At 41.6% G+C, this 22,224-nt stretch overlaps 1 protein-coding gene across 3 annotated transcripts in view; it reads left to right on the forward strand.

Moving 5' to 3' along the window:
• GNPTAB (N-acetylglucosamine-1-phosphate transferase subunits alpha and beta) overlaps positions 1–22,224 on the forward strand; it is a 94,801-nt gene that overhangs the window by 20,790 nt on the left and 51,787 nt on the right. The window contains exon 1 of one of the 3 annotated variants that reach the window (XM_045553114.1): positions 3,108–3,477. The exons of 1 other annotated variant lie outside the window; for it this stretch is intronic. In XM_045553114.1, the coding sequence (XP_045409070.1) occupies positions 3,361–3,477 (117 nt within the window). In that variant the 5' untranslated portion in view covers positions 3,108–3,360. Of the gene's footprint in view, positions 1–3,107; positions 3,478–22,224 lie in introns of those variants that run through there. One more of the 3 variants, XM_045553116.1, reaches the window with a different exon arrangement.

Raw genomic sequence — 22,224 nt, forward strand, 5'->3', positions numbered from 1 at the left:
TCTATTGCCCATGCAGGAGGGCATTGGCCCAATCGTAACTCATAGCAGCTTTGAAGTCCTGGGCTCAAGCAATCCTGCTTCAGCCTCACCAGTAGCTGGGACTACAGCTGCGCACCATCATGCCTGGCTGACTTCTTTTTAAAAAAAGTTTTTTCCTCTAATTTTTTCTCAAGATCAAGCCAATAGTCACTTCTTGCTTGGGGAAAAGGCAGGAAACGGAGCTCTCAATTTAGTTTTTTTTTTTATCCTGATCTGCTATGGACTGAAAACCCAGATAACTGTTTCTCAGAATTATATTTATCAGATTTTGAGAGAAAGAGACTGAGGGGTTCTTCTAAAAGCAAAACTCAGGGTTTCATTGGGTCTTTGACAGTCTTTTTGCTTTTTTTTTTTTTTTTTTGTGCTTTTCTGGCTTGCTTAGGTTGCCAGATAACAGATCTCCAGATAAAGAAGATGCTCCTCTGTGTATTTCTTCCACTGTTCAGATACTGATAGTTTAAAATCATTTCCAGAAATGATACATTTACTTACTAGTAGATTCATGTTTTGTTTTTTTGTTTTATTTTTTTGAGACAGAGTCTCACTCTGTTGCCTGGGCTAGAGTGCCGGGGTGTCAGCCTAGCTCACAGCAACCTCAAACTCCTGGGCTTAAGCGATCCTACTGCCTCAGCCTCCTGAGTAGCTGGAAATACAGGCATGTGCCACCATGCCCGGATAATTTTTTCTCTATATATATTTTAGTTGGCCAGATAATTTTTCTATTTTTAGTAGAGACGGGGTCTCGCTCTTGCTCAGGCTGGTCTCGAACTCCTAATCTCGAGCAATCCACCCGCCTCGGCCTCCCAGAGTGCTAAGATTACAGGCGTGAGCCACCGCACCCGGCCTAGATTCATGTTTTTGAAGTACATATTTAATCAGTTCATTCTCTTGCTGAAAAGCCTCATTGCTTATAGAACAAAGTTAAATATCCTTTTCTTAAATTTTCCCCAACACTTAAAATGTCCCAGGCACTTAAGCATTTTCATGCATTATCTTATTTAACTCTCCTAATAACTCTATAAGATAGCTACAACAGGTGTATCATATTACACTCACATTTTTTTTGCTCAAGTTTAACCATACTGCCTTAGAAGGGGAAGAGAGAGAGAGTGGACAAGAGCAAGTTCTCTAGAAGAAAGGATCTAGGCAATGCTCCTAACTCCCTTGAGGCTGTGTGGCTGGAGCATAAAGAGGTAGAAACATATTTAAAGGTGACTTACACTACAACAAATCACACTTTTGTGTGTGTGTGTGACAGGGTCTCACTCTGTTGCCCAGGCTAGAGTGCAGTGGCATCATCATAGCTCACTGCAACCTCAAACTCCTGGGCTCAAGTGATCCTTCTGCCTCAGCCTCCTGAGTAGCTGTGACTACAGGCATGCACCACCATGCCAGGCTAATCTTTCTATATTTTGTAGAAACGGGGTCTTGCTATGTTGTCCAGGTTGGTCTCAAACTCCTGGCCTCAAGTGATCCTCCCACTTCGGCCTCCCAAAGTGTTAGGATTACAGGCATAAGCCACTGTACTTAGTCAAAGCATACTGTTTTAACAGCACAGGTTCTAGGCAGGGCCAGGCCTAGCGTGAGGAGGGTGAGGCACTTGCCTTGGGTGTAAAATTTAAGGGAAATCCAAAAAAAAACTTCACTAATCAAGATGAGTAATATTTTAATGCAATATTTTAAAAGATCAAAATTAATGCAAAATATCCACGAAGAACAAAATACCAAAATTTTAAACAAAGACAGAATCTGTCCCTGTACTTACATGACTCACTTCACTATACTTCCCTTAATCTTGGCCTTGTTCTAGAGCCCACTACTTGGTTCAAATCTCAATTCTGTCATTTACTAGTTGTGTGATGTTAGCTGTTTAACTTCTTTGTACTTCAGTTTCTTGATCTATAGAATGGCAATAATTATGGTATCTACACCATAAGGTTGATGTGAGGATTAGATGAGCTGTGCATGTGGTAGATGCTAAGTAAATGTTGGCCATCATCTAGAGAGTCTTGTTGGGTGGTAGACGGTTTCATATCTGATATCATGCTTGAAAAGACCTCAGAACTGTATGTGTCTCATACAACTGCTATAATCTTTGTCATGTACCTATAGCATGTATCAGCTTTTCCTAAAGAAGGATGAAAAGAATTGACTGAAAAGTGTAAAAACCTTGCCTTGGATTGAAGTAAAGCAAACCCCTTTTGCGAGTCTGTTAATTCCATCTGACCATCAAGTTGAGAGTGCACATTTTGAGTATTTCCTGAAGCTGGTTCTGAAGATAATTCTAAAAATGCTTTGCATGATGGCAACATTAGAAAAGTGTATTGTTTCCCAGGGTGACTAGGAAGAAATCATATTCCCTAGGGTGTGTTGGGATTAAAAAAAGATTTCTCCTAAATCAGAGGCGCCAAGGGTAGGACCTCCTGGAAATAACCTGGTGCCAGAGTAGGATTAACTGGCCACGCCTGCGTTTGTTCCCCTTCAGTACATCTCATGACTTCTTTCGCAACAACTTTTTTGTTTGGTAGTTTACATGTTTATCACCCTACTAGATTCTGTGGGAACAGTGGCCAGGTCCAGCTCCTTTTTGAATACCTGACACTAAGCACTATGCCAGGCACCAGGCACTATAGACATATTTAGTGAATGAATGAAATTTGATTTTGGCAGATTTAGCCCTAAAGTCTCCTCTTTGAAACAGTGTTTGGGGCGGTGGGGAAGGCGCCTCATACAGCATCTCCTCTTAGCTCTGTGGAAAACCATGATTTCCCGATTATTGTAAATGCAGAAAGGTTTTACGCCTTTCCACAAAAAACATTTACAGCCTTATAGCCGGGTCAGTGGCACAGCCTAGAGCCCTAGACTAAGGGCGGGGCGCTCCCTCGCTTGCCGGCCCAACCCCGAGCAAGGATCCCAGCCCCGCCCAGCCCCGCCCACAGGGCCCGCCGCGCACGCGCAGATGGGGAGGGCTCGCGCCCACCCTCTGCCCCTCCACCCTCAAGGTGGCGCTGGCGAACCTGCAGCCGCAGCCGCCGCCGCTGCCGCCGCCTCCCGCCGGGTCGGACCCTGGCGGCGCCGGCCGCCTCGCGGGCCGCGGGTCCGCCTCCACCGCGCCGAGGGCGTGGGCTCCCGGCTCCCGGAAGCGGCGGCCGCGGCGCGGAGCCGAGCGGGCGTCGGTCCCCGGAGCGGCAATGCTCGGCGCCCGGAGGCTGTGACCTGAGCGCGGCGGCCCGGCCGGGGGCCCTGCATGGCGGCTCGTTGAGGCGGCGGTGGCGGCTCTGGCTCCTCGGGGCGTGTCGTGGCGTGGCGGCGGCCGGGGTGATGCTGCTCAAGCTCTTACAGAGACAGACCTATACCTGCCTGTCCCACAGGTATGGGCTCTACGTCTGTTTCGTGGGCGTCGTTGTCACCATCGTCTCAGCCTTCCAGTTCGGAGAGGTGAGTGAGCGGCACCGCACCCCGGGCCGGACGCCCTGAAAACGCACGACCCGCGCCCGAGCCCCGGCGCGCTTCCCTCTTGCCTCCCCATCCGCCCCGCGTCCGCGGGAGCCAGTCCCAGAGCTGCGCTTTCCCCCGGGGCGCCGGGAACTCGAATCTCCTGCCCGCTCCGGTTTCAGCATCTGGAGTGCAGATCTCGTCTTCCTGACGGTTTGGGGGGATAGACGCGTGTTCCGCCGAGTCTCCTGGGCGCCGTCTTCAGGGTCCCCAAGTCATTGACTTTCTCCCGCAGGCCTTGCCTTCTCCGATGAACTTGCTTTCCAGGACCTTGAGTTTCTTTTCCCATTTTTCCATAGCACACCTAAATCCCCTTTCCCTGCCCCTCTTACAGTTTCTCTCTGGTATCACCTTTCTAATCTTGTCATTTTTGACAAAGCCACCTTATCTTCTTAATCCTCTTCCCCCCCATCTCAAAAATTTTGCGCAAGAGTAGTGTGGTGTGGTTTGTTGTTTTTTTTTAATTTTTTTTTTTTTTGCGTGTGAATTTTCACTGGGGAGAGTGTACTGACCCAGATTTCAAGGGAATTAAGTGTGAAAGGGAATTTTCTTTTGCATTTTTACTCCGTTATTATGGACAGCTGTACATCAGTTAGCCCGTGGAGCCTCTACTAGTAGTTGTGCATTCACCCATGTAAAAGATCTTTTGGCAGCTCCAAACTCTTCTCCCCGTCCCGAGATCAGCTGGGACCAGGCCCCCTGCCATGTGACCAAGGACTGGGTAACTGACTTGGACTCCAGCACCACACCCCTTGGGAGCCAGCACCAGCCCTTGGGTCATGGGATATGCTAATACTTTAGACTTGATCACACAGGCCAGGCCTTTCTTGATCTGCTCTTAGTTAATGTGCAATGAAGTAGTTGGTTAGACTAAACTCTTGAGAGGGTCGGGCAACAGATTTGGGAGGTGGAAACACCCAGGTTCGATGGATTTTTGTGCCCCTCTGCTTATATACTTTAAACATTTTCTGGAATTAAATAACCCTTTGGTTTAGTTTGATATTTATTTCATTATTGATAGTCTAATACAGTATTCTTTATCATAAGTGTACAGAGACTATGAGCAAACTATGAGCAGGTCAAAACTGGAAGAGTACATGTATGTGATTTTTGAGAACACTGCTTTTAGCAACTGGGAGAAAAGCTGTATTTTTAAGTGGTTTGAAATCTATCTATTTGTTTTTTCTTTCTTTTTTTCAGGGGGTGTGCAGAAGATTTTAAAATAAACAGAATGGTTTTTAGAAATGCTACAATATACGTTTGCTTGAGGTCTATACCCATGTTGGATTGTAGGCTCCATAAGAGAATGAGCTACCTGTTTAAATACTGTAACCCTGGCTTGAGCACAGTGCCAGGGACTGCCAGAGTACAATCTAAGTGTTTGTTTAATGAGTGACTGAATTATATGGCATGATTTCCAGGTGTATACTTTTAGTAGTTCTTGATTCTAGAGGCTAGAAAAAAATGTCTCACAGGTAAGGGTGAGAAAGCTCCAGACTTGTAAATGTGGAGTAGGTACTTATATCCTTCCTGGATCTCAAAACTACCTGCTGTTCTATCTTTGTTTTATGTGTTGCAACTTAATGTATCTGTGCATAGTTAAGCCTGATTGTTTTTGTATGATTTTTTTGATCCTGATTAATTTCAAGTTAGCCATTTATTAACTCTGATGCATCGTGAAGGTGACTTAAAGCCATCAGTTGTTAAGAATTTTTCATTTTGTAACAGAGGGACTGGCCTGAAAAACTGGAAAAAATATTTTTTGTCTCTTTAAAACATCCTGTACTCCTTTTTGAGAACTAAAGCCTGCATTTCTGCCTCAGGCCAGTGGTTGGGAGGGGCAGGTTAAGTCTTGTGTTATTTGTGCCATAGGAGCTGGCCTGGCCTTGGTAAAGGTAAAGGGAGGTCCTGGGTTGAGGTCACGAGATTGTCTTCAGCAGGGATGGGATGATCAGAATCATCAACTGTAGTTGAACAGTAGTAATTGCCTGAAGCTGAGAACCCATCCTTTAAAAGCTCTGTATTTCTGTTTATTATGAGGACGATGGCATTTCAGACAGGAGTCTCCATCCTCCTCCTTTGCCGGCAAAGTAATAAAACTTATCTTTCCTTCCTCTAAAACCACTTGTTCTCATTCTTCTGATGCAGCCTCGAGGACAAGTAGCTGAACTTTCATAACAATTGTATATACTTTTTCCTTTCATTCCATGCCTGGCTGTTTACCAAAAGAAAGATGTTTTGTCACAGGCTTCAAATGGCCACAGATCTTAAAGTTTGGAACAGAAAAGAGGAATGAGAGAGAAAGAATGCCAACAGGTGGAATGAGAGGTACAGGCAGCTGGCCTGTGGTTAACTTGTACTACACAGTGGAAAAGAGGAGCTGCAGGGTTAGGCAGATCTGGGTTTGAAATGCTGGCTCCAGTTAATAACGATCATGATAATAGCTAATACTTGCATAGGCCTTACCAGGTGCCAGGCTTTCTCTTAACTGCTTTGTGTACATTAACTAATCCTCACATCACCACTCCTGTGAGGTAGGTACTGTTATTGTACCCATTTTACAGGTGATGAAACGGAGGCATTTGCACAGATTAATCCATATAATTCATAGCAGAGCTGGGCTTCAAACCTAGGCAGTCTGGCTCCGAGGCTGTGCTTTTAAGCACACCTCTTTATGGTTTGTCAAACAGCCTGGCTGTCCCTTGTCTGATCTTGAAAAGAATGCTTAACCACTCTGAGCTTCTTCGTCTTTAAATTAGAGGCAAAAATACCTTCCTGGCAGGGTTGATGGTGAAGTTTAAATAAGACCTGTATGTAAAGCACCTCGCACAGTCCCTGGCATATAACAGACCCTCATTAAATAGTAGTAGCTACTGCTACTATTTATTATTGACTACTTTATGTCCTAAATCCTTATTTTGAAATATATCCTTGAAACAGAATACTTTCTTTTCTTTTTTTTTTTTTTTTCCTTCCTACAGCAGCTGTCCACAGGGGAAACAATACTCTCATCACAACTTGTTAATAAGCTCACTAATTGTAATGGATAAAAGGACTAAGAAGATCATTGTTAACTGTGAATTCATTATCTTTTTTTCCTCTTTTGTTATAAGAGGTATTTGTTAGGGTGGAAAGCCTAGTAGGTGCTCACGGTATGGGTGGAGAAAGATTTCTCACACAGAAATTAAAATATCAAAGTAAAAAAAGTTAATTTTATCCTTCTGGGGGTGGGGGGAAGAGCAGGAGAGGCTTGGCATCCCATCCTCCCAAAGAAAGAGAAGGGAGATGCCAGCAGCCAGGCCAAGTGGCCTGCTACTTTTATGGGGACAAAGAGAAAAAAATAGTAATGGTTGTGGAGTAATTAGCAGGCAGCTGCCGGTCTTTCTTGCTTTTTCTGTGTGCCTGGAGACTTGGTTATCTCTGAGATGTAGTCAGGCTTATCACAGGGCATGTGATTTTGCCCCTGAGATAGGGTTTTGGGCAAGGAACTAAGGCCTGGAGTTTACCTCTCCTGCCCTCTGTCCTGGAGCTTCTCAGGAACACCTGGAGGCTATAGAAACACATTCTGAAGGCTGTGAGCTGGTGAATGTAAAAGAGAAAGATTTACTTTTCCTTTCTGTCTTTCTGCTGTTTTCAGATGTTTGTGACAAGGGAACCCCGGGTTCCCACCAGCTGGGGAGAGAAACAGCAGAGTAGGGAGAGCTCAAGATTGATATTTAGCTGTTATTAGGAAATTGAGGGATTAGATATTTTCCTTTTATTTCAGCAAGGCTGCCCTTACAGTATTGGCTGCTGTGTGGTTTTTTGTTGTTGTTGTTGTTGTTGTTTTTTGGGGTTTTGTTTTGTTTTTTTTGAGACAGAGTCTCACTCTGTTGCCCGGGTTAGAGTGCCATGGCGTCAGCCTAGCTCACAGCAACCTCAAACTCCTGGGCTCAAGCGATCCTCCTCCCTCAGGCTCCCTAGTAGGTGAGACTACAGGCATATGCCACCACACCAGGCTAATTTTTTTTTTTTTTCCTATTTTAGTTGCCCAGCTAATTTCTTTCTATTTTTAGTAGAGGCGGGTCTCACCCTTGCTGAGGCTGGTCTTGAACTCCTGACTTCAAGCCATCTTCCTGCCTTGGCCTGTCAGAGTACTAGGATTGACTGCTGTATTTTGATTAGCCATTTGTACACTCATCCAAATTTTAAGAAAGAAAAGTGGAATTGAGGCAGAGAAGTATTAAAATTTTTGCTTGTTTGTTTTCTCTTTAAGTTGAGCCAGGTACTTTCTGGGGAACCCTTGGAACTCTGATGAGACAAAAGCAGAGCTGGTTCCAAAAGTGACATTTGTATGGGGAAGGCCCTCAGAATGGGGACTAATGCTTACAAAAGTGCATTGCCTGAAGGCGAGGGTAGCAAGTACAAGCCTGTCTGTTGCAGACTAGTTGACTTGGGCAACTCATGTGGCCTCCGGGAGCCTCAGTTTCCTCTCTACAAATGAGGGCACTAGATTGACTATGCTCTTAAGATCCTTTTTAGCTCAGAAGGTTCTGATTGTAAATATTTGTTCTCTATTAGTTGCTATTGTATAGATTTTTAAATGTGTGGCTTTTGAGGTAAAAATTTATTATTTCAAGGCCATCATCTTTAGTTGAACCATTTATATACAAGTTCACAATCCCTCACACTGAGCAAGGAAAATACAGACCATAAATAGCCTCAAGTCAGTTTAGGTCAAGTTTTGCCACCAAATGAGTTCAGGTCAGGTCAGGTTTTGTTGCCAAATAAGGTACAAAAACATCTCCAGTGTTCAGAGCTTTTTGGATTTCAGGATTGCTAACAGAGGATTGTAGATCACCGATATGTGTGTATCTGTGTGCATGTGTGTGGGGGTATGGGGTGTGTGTGTGTGTGTGTATAACATATCACTTCTTATGTGCATTAAGTATGGAAACAAATATCCAATAAGTAACTTACATAAGCAAGGCAGATAGGTTCAGATAGAATCTACTCATGATGGATAGTAATTTTTCCCTGGCCTCTCTGCTCCTTTTTGCTTGCCTGCTTTATTTATCTTTATTTTTTTATTTTTTGAGACAGAGTCTCAACTCTGTTGCCTGGGCTAGAGTGCCGTGGCGTCAGCCTTGCTCACAGCAACCTCAAACTCCTGGGCTCACGCAATCCTCCTGCCTCAGCCTCCCGAGTAGCTGGGACTACAGGCATGTGCCACCATGCCCGGCTAATTTTTCTATATATATTTTTAGTTGTCCATATAATTTCTTTCTATTTTTAGTAGAGACGGGGTCTCAAACTCCTGAGCTCAAACGATCCTCCCGCTTTGGCCTCCCAGAGTGCAAGGTATGTAGATTTCTTTTAAGGGGAAAAGGTGTCATTGTTTAAAAAAATGTTTTAAAGCTGTGAGTCTAGATTTCAAGACTCCCATTTTAGCTTTAATGTTTTGTTAATACAAATTTATTGCGTTCTTCACATGGGAAATATACTATAATGGAGTTTGTGTTACAGAGAAAATGCCAATGGCTACACAGGCTTTTTAAAGAGTCTTTTTCTTTTGGGAGGTTTTGGAGAGATACATAGTCCAGCTGTCAAAGCAGGGACCTTATCTTATTCTCTGCTGTTTTTTTTTTAGCACCTAGAAAGTGCTTGGTACCCAGTAGGTAGCAAATAAATACTTCATGCATGAATGAATGAATGAGTGAATGAATTGAGGATGATCTTAACTAATATTCTTTCAAACTCATTCCCAGTAAAGTTTTCTGCTCTGATGCAGAACATTTATAGTTATCTTTTATTCTCAAAAATGATTGATCTTATCATAATTTACACATTTTCATGCTCTGAAAGTCTTTCCTGTTCTGGTAACTTTCCCTAAAATCCTGAGGCCTGCTCTTAGAATGTACATGGTAATTGAAAAATACACGGTGAAATTTCTGGCAGGGTTGGATCTGGGTACTCAACTGATGTCATCAGGAATCTTGTTTTGTCCCTGTTCTTCAGCTTTCCCCTTTTTGGTTTACTTCTCAGACAAGCTCTCCCCAAATGGAGCAAAGATCACTGCTGGCAACTGCAGCTTCTGTTGTACCAGTTTAGTAACTGTAGTAAAAAGATAGCTTCTCTTTCTCATTAATGCCAGCTAAACCCAGGGCTGCCTGCCTAGGCTGGGGAATGAGTGCCCTTGTGATACCCTTGTTAACCGCCAGAATCATCTCCAGAGCTGGGGGAATGGGTGGGGCTGTCAGTCTCAACTGAACCACATGAACTGAGAGGGGAGCCCTAGGGGGATAACCATGAGGCTGTTATCGAAAGAAGGGCCAGAGCAACAGTTGCCCTAGGTACTGGCTTTAGTCTACACCCATTTCCTTTCCTCAGCTTTAATGTTGACATTGTGTGTGATAGCTGTTAGCACTTTACCTTGCTCTAGAAGATGTAAAAGTGGGTTGTTTCCATTTTTAGTATCTTGTTAATTAATCTTTCTGTGAAACTTGTATTATTGGGTGGGTATATTAATATGGAGCATTGTTAAACACAAGTGTGTTTCCTAAATCTTTTAGGAATTCAAGTGTGCCCTCCTAAATCTTTTGATGATTCAGTACATATCTTTAATATAGTGATTTGATGGTTACATTTGGCCTGACTTACTCTTGAGGTCTAAATGTTATTTTGTTAATGAATTTTAGCAATTTATGAGAGAAAAACTTAATCTGACCTTTTTGCAGCATCTGGCACTCTGGCATTTGGAAATTCTCACTCCTTTCTTCAGGAAGATCACCATCCCCTTTCTCTGTTCACCCTCTCCACTCAATGTTCCCTCTCAGCCTTAAATGCTGGGGTTCCCCAGGCTTTGCTCCTTAGCCATCTCCTGCTATATATAGGGAACACATGTTTCGCCCCCATCCAGACATCTGTGACTCTTGATCTCCTGCTGCTTCCAACAAGCTGTAGGTCCACACTGCCTTCTAGCTGCCTGTACCACTTATCTTCCACCTGCCTTCCTGTGACAGACAGTGCTCCTTCATCATGGCACTTTTGTCTCCCTGAGCCCAGATATAGTTTCAGAATAATTTCTCTAACAGTTTGGGGTTCCTGCAGCATTCAAGAACACTCTCAGAACATGGAAGAAGAACTTGCCCAATGACCTTAGCAATCCTTTCCTGCCATTGGCCCCAGTTGGGTCATAGAGCCATTTCTAAATGAACCCCTTGAAAGGAGGAAGGGGTTACTTTTAGACCAATCTGACCTACCCCTGAAGCTGGGGACTGTCTCCCATTATGTGGAGGTGGGGTTCCTTTATGGAAGAAGAATAGGGAAGTGACGCTGGGTAGGCAACTGGCTGCAGTTGTCATGTTGAGTAAGCACAGCTTGTGGGGTGTGTAGCCAGCCTCTTTTCTTACCTTCCACTGGCCCTTTATTTTCGCTTGCAGGGTTAACTGTACCCCTGCCCGGAAGAAAACTCAGGTGGACCTAAGACTTCTGTCACTGCTAGGTAATAAAAAGTCCCATGGTCACTTCATACTACATAAAGTCAATTTGGCAATTAAAGTCTTCAGTCTGTGAACTAAAATAAGATTTTAAGGCTCACCCCACTCCGTCTGACTGAATGGACCCCCTCATGGCCAAAGAGATATCCCAAAACTAAATTGCCTGCCAGGAGGAGGGAGGTCAGACATGCCTCATCATGCCCCTCCCCTTCTTGGGGACATCCTTTGTAACCCATTAACAGGCCTAAGGGTATGCAAGACAAACCTACAGGTCCTCAATTTATGCAACAAATATATGTCTGGTGGCTTGTCTCTGATAAACAGCTCCTTATGTTAAAACATTCCAAGCCTTTAGACAAAGCTTCATGTCTTTAACCAATTACAAGTCAAAGAATCTTTAAACCCACCTGTAACCTGTAAGCCCCCGCTTGGAGATAGCCCACCTTTTAGGGCCAAACCAATGTGTGCCTCCCACATATTGATTTATGACTTTACCTGTAACCCCTGTCTCCCTGAAATGTATAAAAGCAAACTGTAACCCAGCCACACCGAGTCCACTTGCTCACGACTGCTTGGGCGTGACTCTGGGTCACAGTCCTCAAATTTGGCTCAGAGCAAATCTCTTTAAAATTATTTTACCGAGTTTGGTCTTTTTTTTCCTTTGACAAGTCCTAAGTCATAACAGAACTTCAAACCTAAGTTGAAGCTTCTTCCCCACTGCACAAGCACAGACCGCTCCAGGCAGAAAGCCTGCAGTTGGGGAAGGGAGGGTGGGCACAGTGGGCTGCTTCTCACTTTGCCCACCTGATGCTTCTCTTCTCCCACCCACCCTGTGTTGGAGCATGTGGGAGAAGGAAAGGAAATGAGGGCAGAAAAGTCCTTCTTAACAGGTGCAGGAGCTGTCTGGGGTTTGCAGGTGTCAGAGCTTGTCTCTCCTGAGTGCTTTCAAAGGATACCCTAGAGACCATACCCACCATTACATTTGGGCACAGTCACTTGGTTTTCCCCTGATGAGACCATATGCCTCTTCATTCAGACTGATTGCTTACTCATTCCATAGCCTCTAAGAGTCTTGATGGTACTGGGAGCTTCTCATCTCAGCCTCTTTGCCCCTCCAGAGGGCCCGGGGCCTGATGTAAGGTGACCCTCTGCTGGTTCTCTCTTATGTGGCCCACATTTGGTGCATGGGACACCCACATCTTTTGCTTAAACTAGGGGAGTGTGGGCTGATTCCAGCACATGACAACCTCTGTTTTGTCCTCAGAGCAGTTAGCCAGCCCTTTATATATTTCTCGGGTGTGAGACAGACATGCTACCCACCCAACTCCACGGACCCATAGTGAGCTCTCTTGGTGATCCTTTGAGCTCTTTTCCTGGGCTTGAGGGGATGGGACAGAGATTCCCATCCCTCCCCTTGTATGAGGTGGAGCAGGAGTCACAGAATGCCAGTTGCCTCTGAAAACCCTCCTCTGATGCTCCTGGACCTTTATACCATGATTTGGATGAGTTTGCAACTGCTCCCTAGGAAACTTTGCATTTTGGCCCAACACCTCACTTTGGAATGTGGTATCTTTTATTCTGGTGCCTCAGAAAAAACTTATATTTTTACATGCACATCATTGCAGCTAATTGAGTTTGCCCAGGAGGTGAAACTTATTTGCCAGTTCTGTACTCAGCATCCCCAGCACAAGGATGGAATCTTTCTTATCTTCATATCCCTGTGCCTGGGCTGAGTGCCTGGCTCATTCATTCAGTTAGTAAATATTTGTTGAGCGCTGTACCAGGCCCCTGGGGATATAGCAGTGACTGAAGCAGACATGGTTCCCACTGACAAGGAGCTTATATTCTCATTGTGCACCCAGACATTAAATGCTACTTCATTAAAATTGTGAGAAATGCAGCAAAGAAGTAGAGGGTATTGTGGGAGAGACTGGTAGTGAGACTCAGTCTTACCTGGTGGCTGGGGGTCAGGAGAGGCTTTCTTGATGCTGTTTGAGTTCAGTTCTAAAGGGTAAGAATTACTGAGGCTGAGGAGAGAGGAGGGCAAGTTTGCTCTAGGGCAATGGTTCTTAGTGGGGTATGATTTTGCCTCCCAGGGGACATATTAATATTCCAATGTCTAGAGACATTTTTGGTTGTCACAGCTGGGGCATGGGGTGGGGTTGGTGCTACTGGCACTTAGTGGGTAGAAGCCAGGAATTCTGCTAAATATCCTATAATGCCCCTCACAATACAGAATCACCCAGCCCCAAATGCCAATAGTGCTGAGGTTGAGAAACCCTGCTCCCAGCCCAGGAAACAGTGTGAAGGCCTTGAAGTCAGGGCACATTCAAGAAGGCAGACAAAGGCCCGTGTGGCAGGAGGGTAGAGAGCAAGGCAAAGTGTGGATCTAGGGGAGATCAGGGGAGTTGGTGGTGCCCTGTTCCCAGCACCCCCTAGGTAGTTAGGTATCTGGGACTTTGTTGTTTGTCCTGAGAACAATAGGGTGCCCTTAAAGGTTATTACGTAGGATAACCTGGACTAGTGGGTAGAGGCCAGGAATGCTACTAAATATCCTACAATGCGTAGGATAGCCCCCACAGCAAAGTGCCAAAGTTGAGAAATCCTGAATTAGAGGAAGCAAGAAGGGCTGCAGGGCAGTTAGTCTGCAGGAGCCTCTGGCTAGGCTGGTGGAAGGGCATAAAAAGAGAAGTTGACAGATTCTAGAGGTTTAGGAGGCAAAGTCATCTGGTTTTTATGTTCCATTATGTGTCAGACACTCCACTAACATCTTGGGATATAAAAGTAAGCAAGATAGACAAATTTATTTGCCCTCCCAGATTCTAATTGTAGGTGTTCAGTGAATATTCGTTGAATGAATACTTATGAGCATCAAAATTTATTTTTGTTTGATGATTGTGATTGAGCCTAGTGAGGAAAGGTGGTTTAAATGAGAGGCCTAATGTATATAAGGCAGCTTGCACAGAGTTTGGTGCCAGGTGTTCAGTAAATGCTAATTAAGTGCCCAATGTCCCATCGCAGGACCGTTCTCCACCTGACCACAATGCTGATGAAGACAGGAACAGGAGACCACCTTCTGGGCTAAGGCCCATTAATCTTTCCTTAGAGACAGAACAGGAAAACTCATAATTATCTTTCTTTACCTCAGTGTACTTATTATGGCTGATATGAAAGCAGAGGGAGCAAGAACTTTATTCATTTAACATGTATTACACTGTGTAATAACATGTAGGCTTCTCTCTGGGTCCTTTTAAAATGTAACAAGCAAGTGTAACTAAATATATATATTCTGATATATCTTTTTAAATTTCTACTGCTCTTTAGATTGATTGTTCCCATCTTGTGATCCAGATGCAGAATCTCTAGCAGTTGATGAGTCAGCCTGTGTGTGATTCATATGTGCACTAAATTAAGTAGGAAGTGATCTTTAAGAAAATGTTATAGACTAAGTCACTCATGCAGAGGGTGAAATGCATTCTCCAATTAGACTAAAAACCATATTGGCTACTTTAAAATTCCTTCCTAAAATTGCTACTTCTTTTAGTATTTTAGTTTATCCTTTCCCCTTGATATACCTTTTTTCTTCATGACCTCATTCCCTTAACTTCATTTTTGTGTCTCATTAATTCCAAACTGGATAAAGCTTCTTTAGCAAATTTTCAGAAGTTGTTCATGTGACTGGTTCATGAAGGTTCTTTACTGCTTACTAAAGACACAAAGATGTTTCTGTTCTGGAGGAACTCACAGTCCAGACAGATCTAGGTGGGCAAGCAAGTAGGCAAACTTAAAATGCATGGTGATAAATGGAGTGGAAGAATAGGTGTGGGTGCTAGGCACACTTTCTCAGATGGGCTGACATCTGAGCCTGGTCTGGGAGGAGATGGTTGAGAGAAGAAAGGGGAGCCTTTTTTTTTCCTTTTAAAGGATGTCATAAGTAGGATGCCACCACTGATCTTTTTACTGTGCCTGTAGTTGTGCCTTTTCCAGAATGTGGTTAGAATCATATAATATGTAACCTTTTCAGATTTCCTTCTTTCACTTAGCAGTGTTCATTTAGGTTTCTTCTATGTCTTTTCATGTCTTGATGGCTCATTTCTTTTTAGCATTAAATAATATTCCATTTTCTAGATGGACCGCAGTTTATTCATTTATCTACCAAAGGACATCTTCGTTGCTTCCCATTTTTGGCAATTATGAATAAAGCTGCTATAAACATTTGTGTACAGGTTTTTATGTGAACATAATTTTTCAACTCAGTTGGGTAGATACCTAGGAGCTTGATTGCTGGATTGTGTGGTAAGCCTATGTTTAGCTTTGTAAGACACTGCCAGACAACCTTCCAAAATGGCTGTACCATTCAAATTCCCACCAGCAATGAATTAGAGTTCCTGTGATTCCACATCTTCACCAGCTTGATGTTTTCAGTGTTTTGGATTTTAGCCATTCCATTAGGTTTATAGTGGTGTCTCATTCTTGTTTTAATTTGTAATTCCCTAATAACGTGATGTTGAGCATCATTTCATATGCTTATTTGCTATCTGTATGGTGGGTTTTTTTGCCTGTTTTTAATTGTTTTTTTAATTGTTGAATTTTAACAGTTCTTTGTGTAGATATATATATTTTCTTTTTTTTCTTTTTTTAGAGACAGGGTCTTGTTCTGTTGCTCAGGCTGGAGTGTGGTGATACCATCATAGCTCACTGTAACCTTGAACTCGTAGGCTCAAGCAGCCCTCCTGCCTCAGCCTCCCAAGTAGCAGGGACTGCAGCCACATGCCACCATGCCTAGCTAATTTTTAAAATTTTTTGTAGTGATGGGGTCTCACTATATTGACCAGGCTGGCTTCCATCCTCCAACCTTGGCCTCCCAAAGTGCTGGGATTATAGTTGTGAGCCACTGTACCAGCCTCTTTGTATATTTTGGATACCAATCCCTTATCAGATATGTGTTTTTATATTTTCCCCCAGTCTGTAGCTTATTTTTCCATTCTTTTACCAGTGTCTCCCAGAGCAGACGTTTTTAATTTTGATGATGTCAACTGATCAATTTTTTTTTCATGGATTGGGTTTTTGGTGTTGTATCTAAAACATTATTACCAAATCCAAGGTCACCTAGATTTTCTCCAGTGTTGTCATCTAGAAGTTTTTTAATTTTGTATTTAACGTTTAGGTCTTTGACACATTTTAAGTTAATTTTTGTGAAAGATAAAATATCTGTATCTAGATTTATTTATTGTTTGAATGTGGATGGCCAGTTGTTCCAACACCACTTGTTGACTGTTCCTTCTCCATTGACTTGCTTTTGCTTCTTTGTCAAAGATTAGATTACACGTATGTGGGTCTATGTCTTGGTCTGTCTTCTACTCATTGATTTATTTATCTATTTTTCTCTAATTCCACATTGTCCTGGTCACCGTAGCTTTGTAGTAAGTGTTGAAGTTGGGTAGTGTTAGTCCTCTGACTTTGTTCTTTTTCAATATTTTGTTGAGTATCTTGGGTCTTTAGCTTTTCCATGTAACTTTAGAGTCATTTTGTATATGTCCACAAAATAACTTGCTGAAATTTTAATTGGGATTGCCTTGAATCTATAGATCAAGTTAGACAGAACTGACATGTTAACAATATTGAATCTTCCTATCCATAAACATGGAATTTTATTTAGATCTTCTTTTTTGAGGCAGAGTCTTGCCCAGGCTGGAGTGTGGTGGCATGATCATAGCTCAGTGCAGCTTTGAACTCCTGGGCTCAAGTGATCCTCTTGTCTCAGCCTCCCGGGTAGCTGGAACTAGAGGCATCTGCCACCACTCCAGGCTAATTTTTTAATTTTTTGTAGAGATGAGGTCTTGCTGTGTTGCCTAGGCTGGTCTTGACTCCTGGCCTCAAGCTGATCCTTCTACCTTGGCCTCCCAAAGTGCTGAGATGATAGATGTGAGCCACCATGTCTAGCCTAGATCTTCTTTGATTACTTTCATTGGCTTTTTGTAGATTTCCTTGCGTAGAGTTCATACATATTTTATTAGATTTATACCTATATGTTTCTTTTCTATTTTTGCGGGGGAGGGACACTAACCTAAATGGTGTTGTATCTTTAATTTCAAATTCCAATTGTTCATTGCTCATATATAAGAAAATAGACTTTTGCATGTTAACTTTGTATCCTGCCATCTCACTATAATCGCTTATTTGTTTCAGGAGATTTTTTTTTTTTGGTTGGTTCTTTGGGATTTTCTACATAGACAATCATGCCATCTGTGAACAAAGAGAGTTTTATTTCTTCCTTTTAAATCTGTTTACTTTTTATTTCCTTTTCTTGTCTTATTGCATTAGCTAGCACTTCTGGTACAATATTGAGTAGGAGTGAAGAGTTGAGGGGGGAAGAGTCCATTCTTGTCTTGTTCCTGACTTAAGAGGGAAAAGCATGTAGTTTCTCATCAAATGTTATTAGCTATAAGTTTCTTGTGGATGTTCTTTTTCAAGTTGATGAAGCTCCCTTGTATTCCTAGTTTGCTGAAGGTGTTTTTTTTTTTTTTTAAATCACAAATGGATGTTGGATTGTCAAATTTTTTTTGCATCTATTCATATGATTCTACAATTTTTCTTCTTTAACTTATTGATGTGAAGGATTATATTAATAGATTTTTGAATGTTAAATCAGCCTTACATACCTAGGAGAAATCCCATGTGGTTGTGGTATATAATTCTTTTTATGTATTGTTGGATTTGATTTGGTAGCATTTTATTGAGGGTTTTTACATATATGTTTATGAAAGATATCGGTCTGTAATTTTCCTTTCTTATTTGTCTTGCTTTGGTATTAGGGTAATGTTGACCTCATAGAATGAGTTAAGAAATAGTCCCTCTGCTTCTGTTTTCTAGAAGAGATTGTTGAGAATGGGTATCATTTGTTTCCTTTTAAATATTTGGTAGAATTCACCAGTGAAACCATCTCTGTGTGGTGCTGTTTTGGAAGGTGATTAATTATTGATTCAAATTGTTTAATAGATATAGCCTTATTCAGATGACCTATTTTTCCTTGTTTGAGTTTTGGTGGGTTATATCTTTCAAGAAGTTGGTCTAAATATTTCATCTAAATGATCAAATCTGTGGATATAGAGTTGTTCATAATCTTTATTCTTTTAGGGGGGAGGTTATTGTAGTGATTTACTTTTGTTTTAAATTATTGTGGTTAAATATACATAACATAAAATTTGTCATTTTAGCCATTTTTAAGTGTGGAACTCAGTAGCATTAATTACATTTATGCTTATGCAACCATCACCACTATCTATTTCCAAAACTTTTTCATCACCCCAGAAACTCTGTAACCATTAAGAAACAACTCCCCATTCACCCCTCCCTTTAGCTCCTGGTGACCTCTAATCTACTTTCTGTCTCCATGGATTTGCCTGCCAGACATTTTATATAATGAAATAATACAATATTTTTTTTTGTTTTTTATTGTTATTATGGCAGTTTTTGCTTGTTTTTTTGATGTTTATTCAGGGAAAGAAAGACTGTAGTTGCCTCTTGTACCATTTTGCTAGTATCATACTCCAGAGTGGTGGGGAACCTGTGGTTTTCTCATTTTAAAATTGTTCATTTTTAAGCACCAAAGAAGCAAGAAAACTTCATCTTTCTCTACTGCGCCCCTTTTAATAAAGGATTTGTTCTATAAAATTTGGATCCAGTCAAAAGGCTACACTTAAGGACCTAGAAGGCCACATGTGGCCTTGAGGCTGCAGGTTCCCCACCCCTGCAATTGTTTTTTCATATAACATTATATCAAGCACTTTCTCCCTTGACTAGTCTGTAATGCTCCACAAAGGAAGAAACTTTGTTTTGGTCATTGCTGAGTCCTCAGAGTCTAGAATGGAGGCACATAATATTTATTGGCTGAATTAAGTTATTAAGTTAATATGCAAAAAACTTCATTTCATTAAACTTTTTTATGGCAATTAAATTTTGCCAAAATGAAATTTAAAAAAACCTTAATTAGAACAGTTTTGGATTCTTGTTTAAAAATTGTAGTATTAATAGAAATATTTACCAGGTTAAACCATCTCTTTGTTCATATTTTAGTTTTATTTTTTTCACATGATATACTGTAATTATTTGTTTCATAATTTGTCGTCCTAGTAGTCTGTGAGCCCCTTGTGGGGCTAAGTAAATTCAGTGTTATTTCATACTTTTATACCTTATGTTTCCTTTGTAGTTGTCAGAGTATTTGTATATACGAGAGCTGTCTGGAAAGTATCCAGCCATGAAAATTACATATTAACAATGGTTGGATGCTTTCTGGACAGCCCTCATATATCAGCTCACTTGATTTTTCATAACCACCCCTTATGGGATAAGGTAGTATTGTTTAAATTTTACAGTTGAAATTTAGTGTTAAGTGACTTGTCTAAAATAGCAAAACTAGAGTTTAGGCCAAGCGTTCTGACTCACCACCCAGTGTACTTTTGTGACACTTAATCTAAATGAATAGCTGCAGCACTGTCTAATAGAACTTTGTGTAATGATCAGAATGTGCTATATTTCAGTACTGTCCAATATGGTAGCCATTAACTGCATGTAGCTACTGAGCACTTGAAATGTGGCTAGTGTGACTAAGGTACTTAATTTCCTACTTTATTTAGTTTAAATTTAATAACCACTGTGGCCTAGTAGATATCATATTGGACAGTGCAGGTCTGAACTCAGAGATAGAATAGCTATTTTCCAGGACATTATAACAAGGACTCAACTTTGGCTGCAGAGGAGGGCACTGGATTTAAAGTCTTTCCTGAAGAATTCTGTGACTCTTAAAGCTCTGAGCAGTAAAAACAGGCAAACTAGACATACCTGGAAAGTCCGTTTGAGTACATTTTGAAAGTATCTTTCGACATTTCTTCCTCTCTCTCTCTTTTTCTTTTTTCCTTTAGCCAATTGTGGCTGCTGGAGGTTCTTTTTTTGTTTTTAATTTTTTTTTCTTATAGATACAACTTTTATACAGTAAAGTACACTGTCAGAGCTTTAATGTTCTTAATTCTGACTTTTAATACAATTTCCTTTGTTATTTTTGCCTCCTTCCTTCTTCCCCAAATGGCAAACAAATCCTTCCTTTTTTCCCTTTTCCTACATTTCCTTAAAAATCTTAGCTCTCTCCTAGGAAAAGTCTGTCATGATTAGCCCTATCCTTTATTATTTCTTTTCTCTGATAGTGTTTAATATATTTTGATCTGTACTCACTCAAAAGCTAAACAATAAGTACTCCTACATCATTTCATGCAAATAAATGATTAGTCCATAATAGAGCCCTGGTTTCCATTTTGTGTTCCTTAAAAAATCTGTTCAACAAACATATACTGTGTGTCTAATTCCATAAAGGACCCAAAGAAGGTAGGCGTGGTCTAGAAAAGTGTCTGAGTTTAATTAGAGTAAGAGTGGTCATGCATCTTGGGTTTGAGTTATTTCCTTTAATTTATGTGAAGAGGGGAAATCGCCCCAGTTTTAATAACCATTCAACTCCTAACATGAAATGGGTTAATTTTTTTTTTTTTAAAGTTGTGCCTATTGCACTAAGCCACTTTGCATTGAGAAAACCAGCATCTTGAATCAGATTGATCAGAAAGTGCTGCTGGTGATGAGCTGCTTTAGATTCCTGATTGGTATCAAAGGAGGAGGGCAGCTAGAAAAGATAAAGCTTAGAATATCTTTAGTATATCTTTTTCTTTCTTTGAGTGCCTCTTAATGCAAAACAAATTTTGTTTTCGGAAACTATGAAGAACATGTTGTAATCCAGAAACATGGTACATTTCCTTCTTTCCATCCCTCATGTTTGGGTGAGGACAGGGTTAGAGGGACCTTGATTCTGAGGCAGCTTCCAAGACGTCCTAGCATGTTAAGGCACCTGAGCTCCAGCAGAATCATACAATATGTAAACTTTTGAGACTGGCCCCCTTTTTTTCTTTTTGTTATACACTGAGCATATTTCTCAGTTGAAGTTGATGAAAGGTTTTCTCTGTCTTTTGCAGCAATCTCTTTTCCAGAGTTCTGGCTTTACAGTAGTAGCATAGTTCAGGAGCTTTCCTCCTAGTGTTATATTTGGGCGCCTCCATATGCTGTAATTGGAGATTAAGAATTTTAGTGGTTTTCTTTTTAGTAGTGTCCTCAAGAGTGCCGGCAAGCTGATTTGCCAAATTAACTAGCTCAGGAGTACACATAGTTCCTCATTCCATGCAGGCTCTTTTGACCAGCTGGGAATTCTCAACATAGGCCATTCACAATCAGAATTAAAGGTTACTCTAGTAGAATCAACATCTATAGGTAATCCAGCATTTTCTTTAAATACAACCTGGAGCTGGCTATGATAGTTGTAAACCCGCTAATTAGGTTCTTGAGTACAGCCCTAGAGTATTTCCCAGTCTCAGGCTTTAGGAAAAGCCTAAACAGGCCTTTTGGAGTTTTTTTTTTTCCCATGCCTTGGGCTCTATCATAGTCTTTGGAGGGTGTTTTGCCTAATCCCCTCAGGATCACACCAACAAGCCTTGCCCATCCAGTGTTGTGCCTGACTTTCACTGACAAGTAATGTGAACCAACTGGTATAGGTCAGAAACATCTGGCTGATAAGCCTGGCTATGTTGACTTCATCAGCAAATCACTGAAGGTCCTCAGTGACCTTTGGGAATTCCTTGGCAATGGCTCAAAGGTCAGCCCTGCTCCAAGAAACAAAAGAAATATGGGGTTTAGAGGAATCATCAGTGAGTTTAACTTGAAAGGAACAGGTTTTAGCAGGCCAAGGAAGGATAGAGAGGAGGAACAGATGAAAGAGAAGGGAAGTCTCTTCCAGAGAGAGAAGAGTTTGGGTCCTTAAGGCCTTGTCTTTTCTTAACTATTTGTTTATCTCAATTAATTTCGAGATAGTATCTTGTAGAGAGGGCAATTTTAGGATCCTGAATGCATTTAGAAGCTTTGAAGTGCAAATTAAAGTATGCCTCCCACTCAGATTGTTCAATTTTAGGACCACAGTCTTCTAATTTTTTTCTAAGAAGGACAAGTTTGGGGAAATCAAAAGATCCCCAGGATGGCCATCACGTTGTTTTTGTTCTCTATCCATTGATTTAAAAATGTGCATGAGAGAAGACCATAACTTTTGAACATGTAGCCAGCAGGAGTCCCAGGAGGGGGGCCATTATTGCATGCTTTAGAATTTTGGATTCCCATTCTGCTTCTT

Source organism: Lemur catta, chromosome 6 (assembly GCF_020740605.2).
Source record: "Lemur catta isolate mLemCat1 chromosome 6, mLemCat1.pri, whole genome shotgun sequence".
Classification (NCBI taxonomy): domain Eukaryota; kingdom Metazoa; phylum Chordata; class Mammalia; order Primates; family Lemuridae; genus Lemur; species Lemur catta.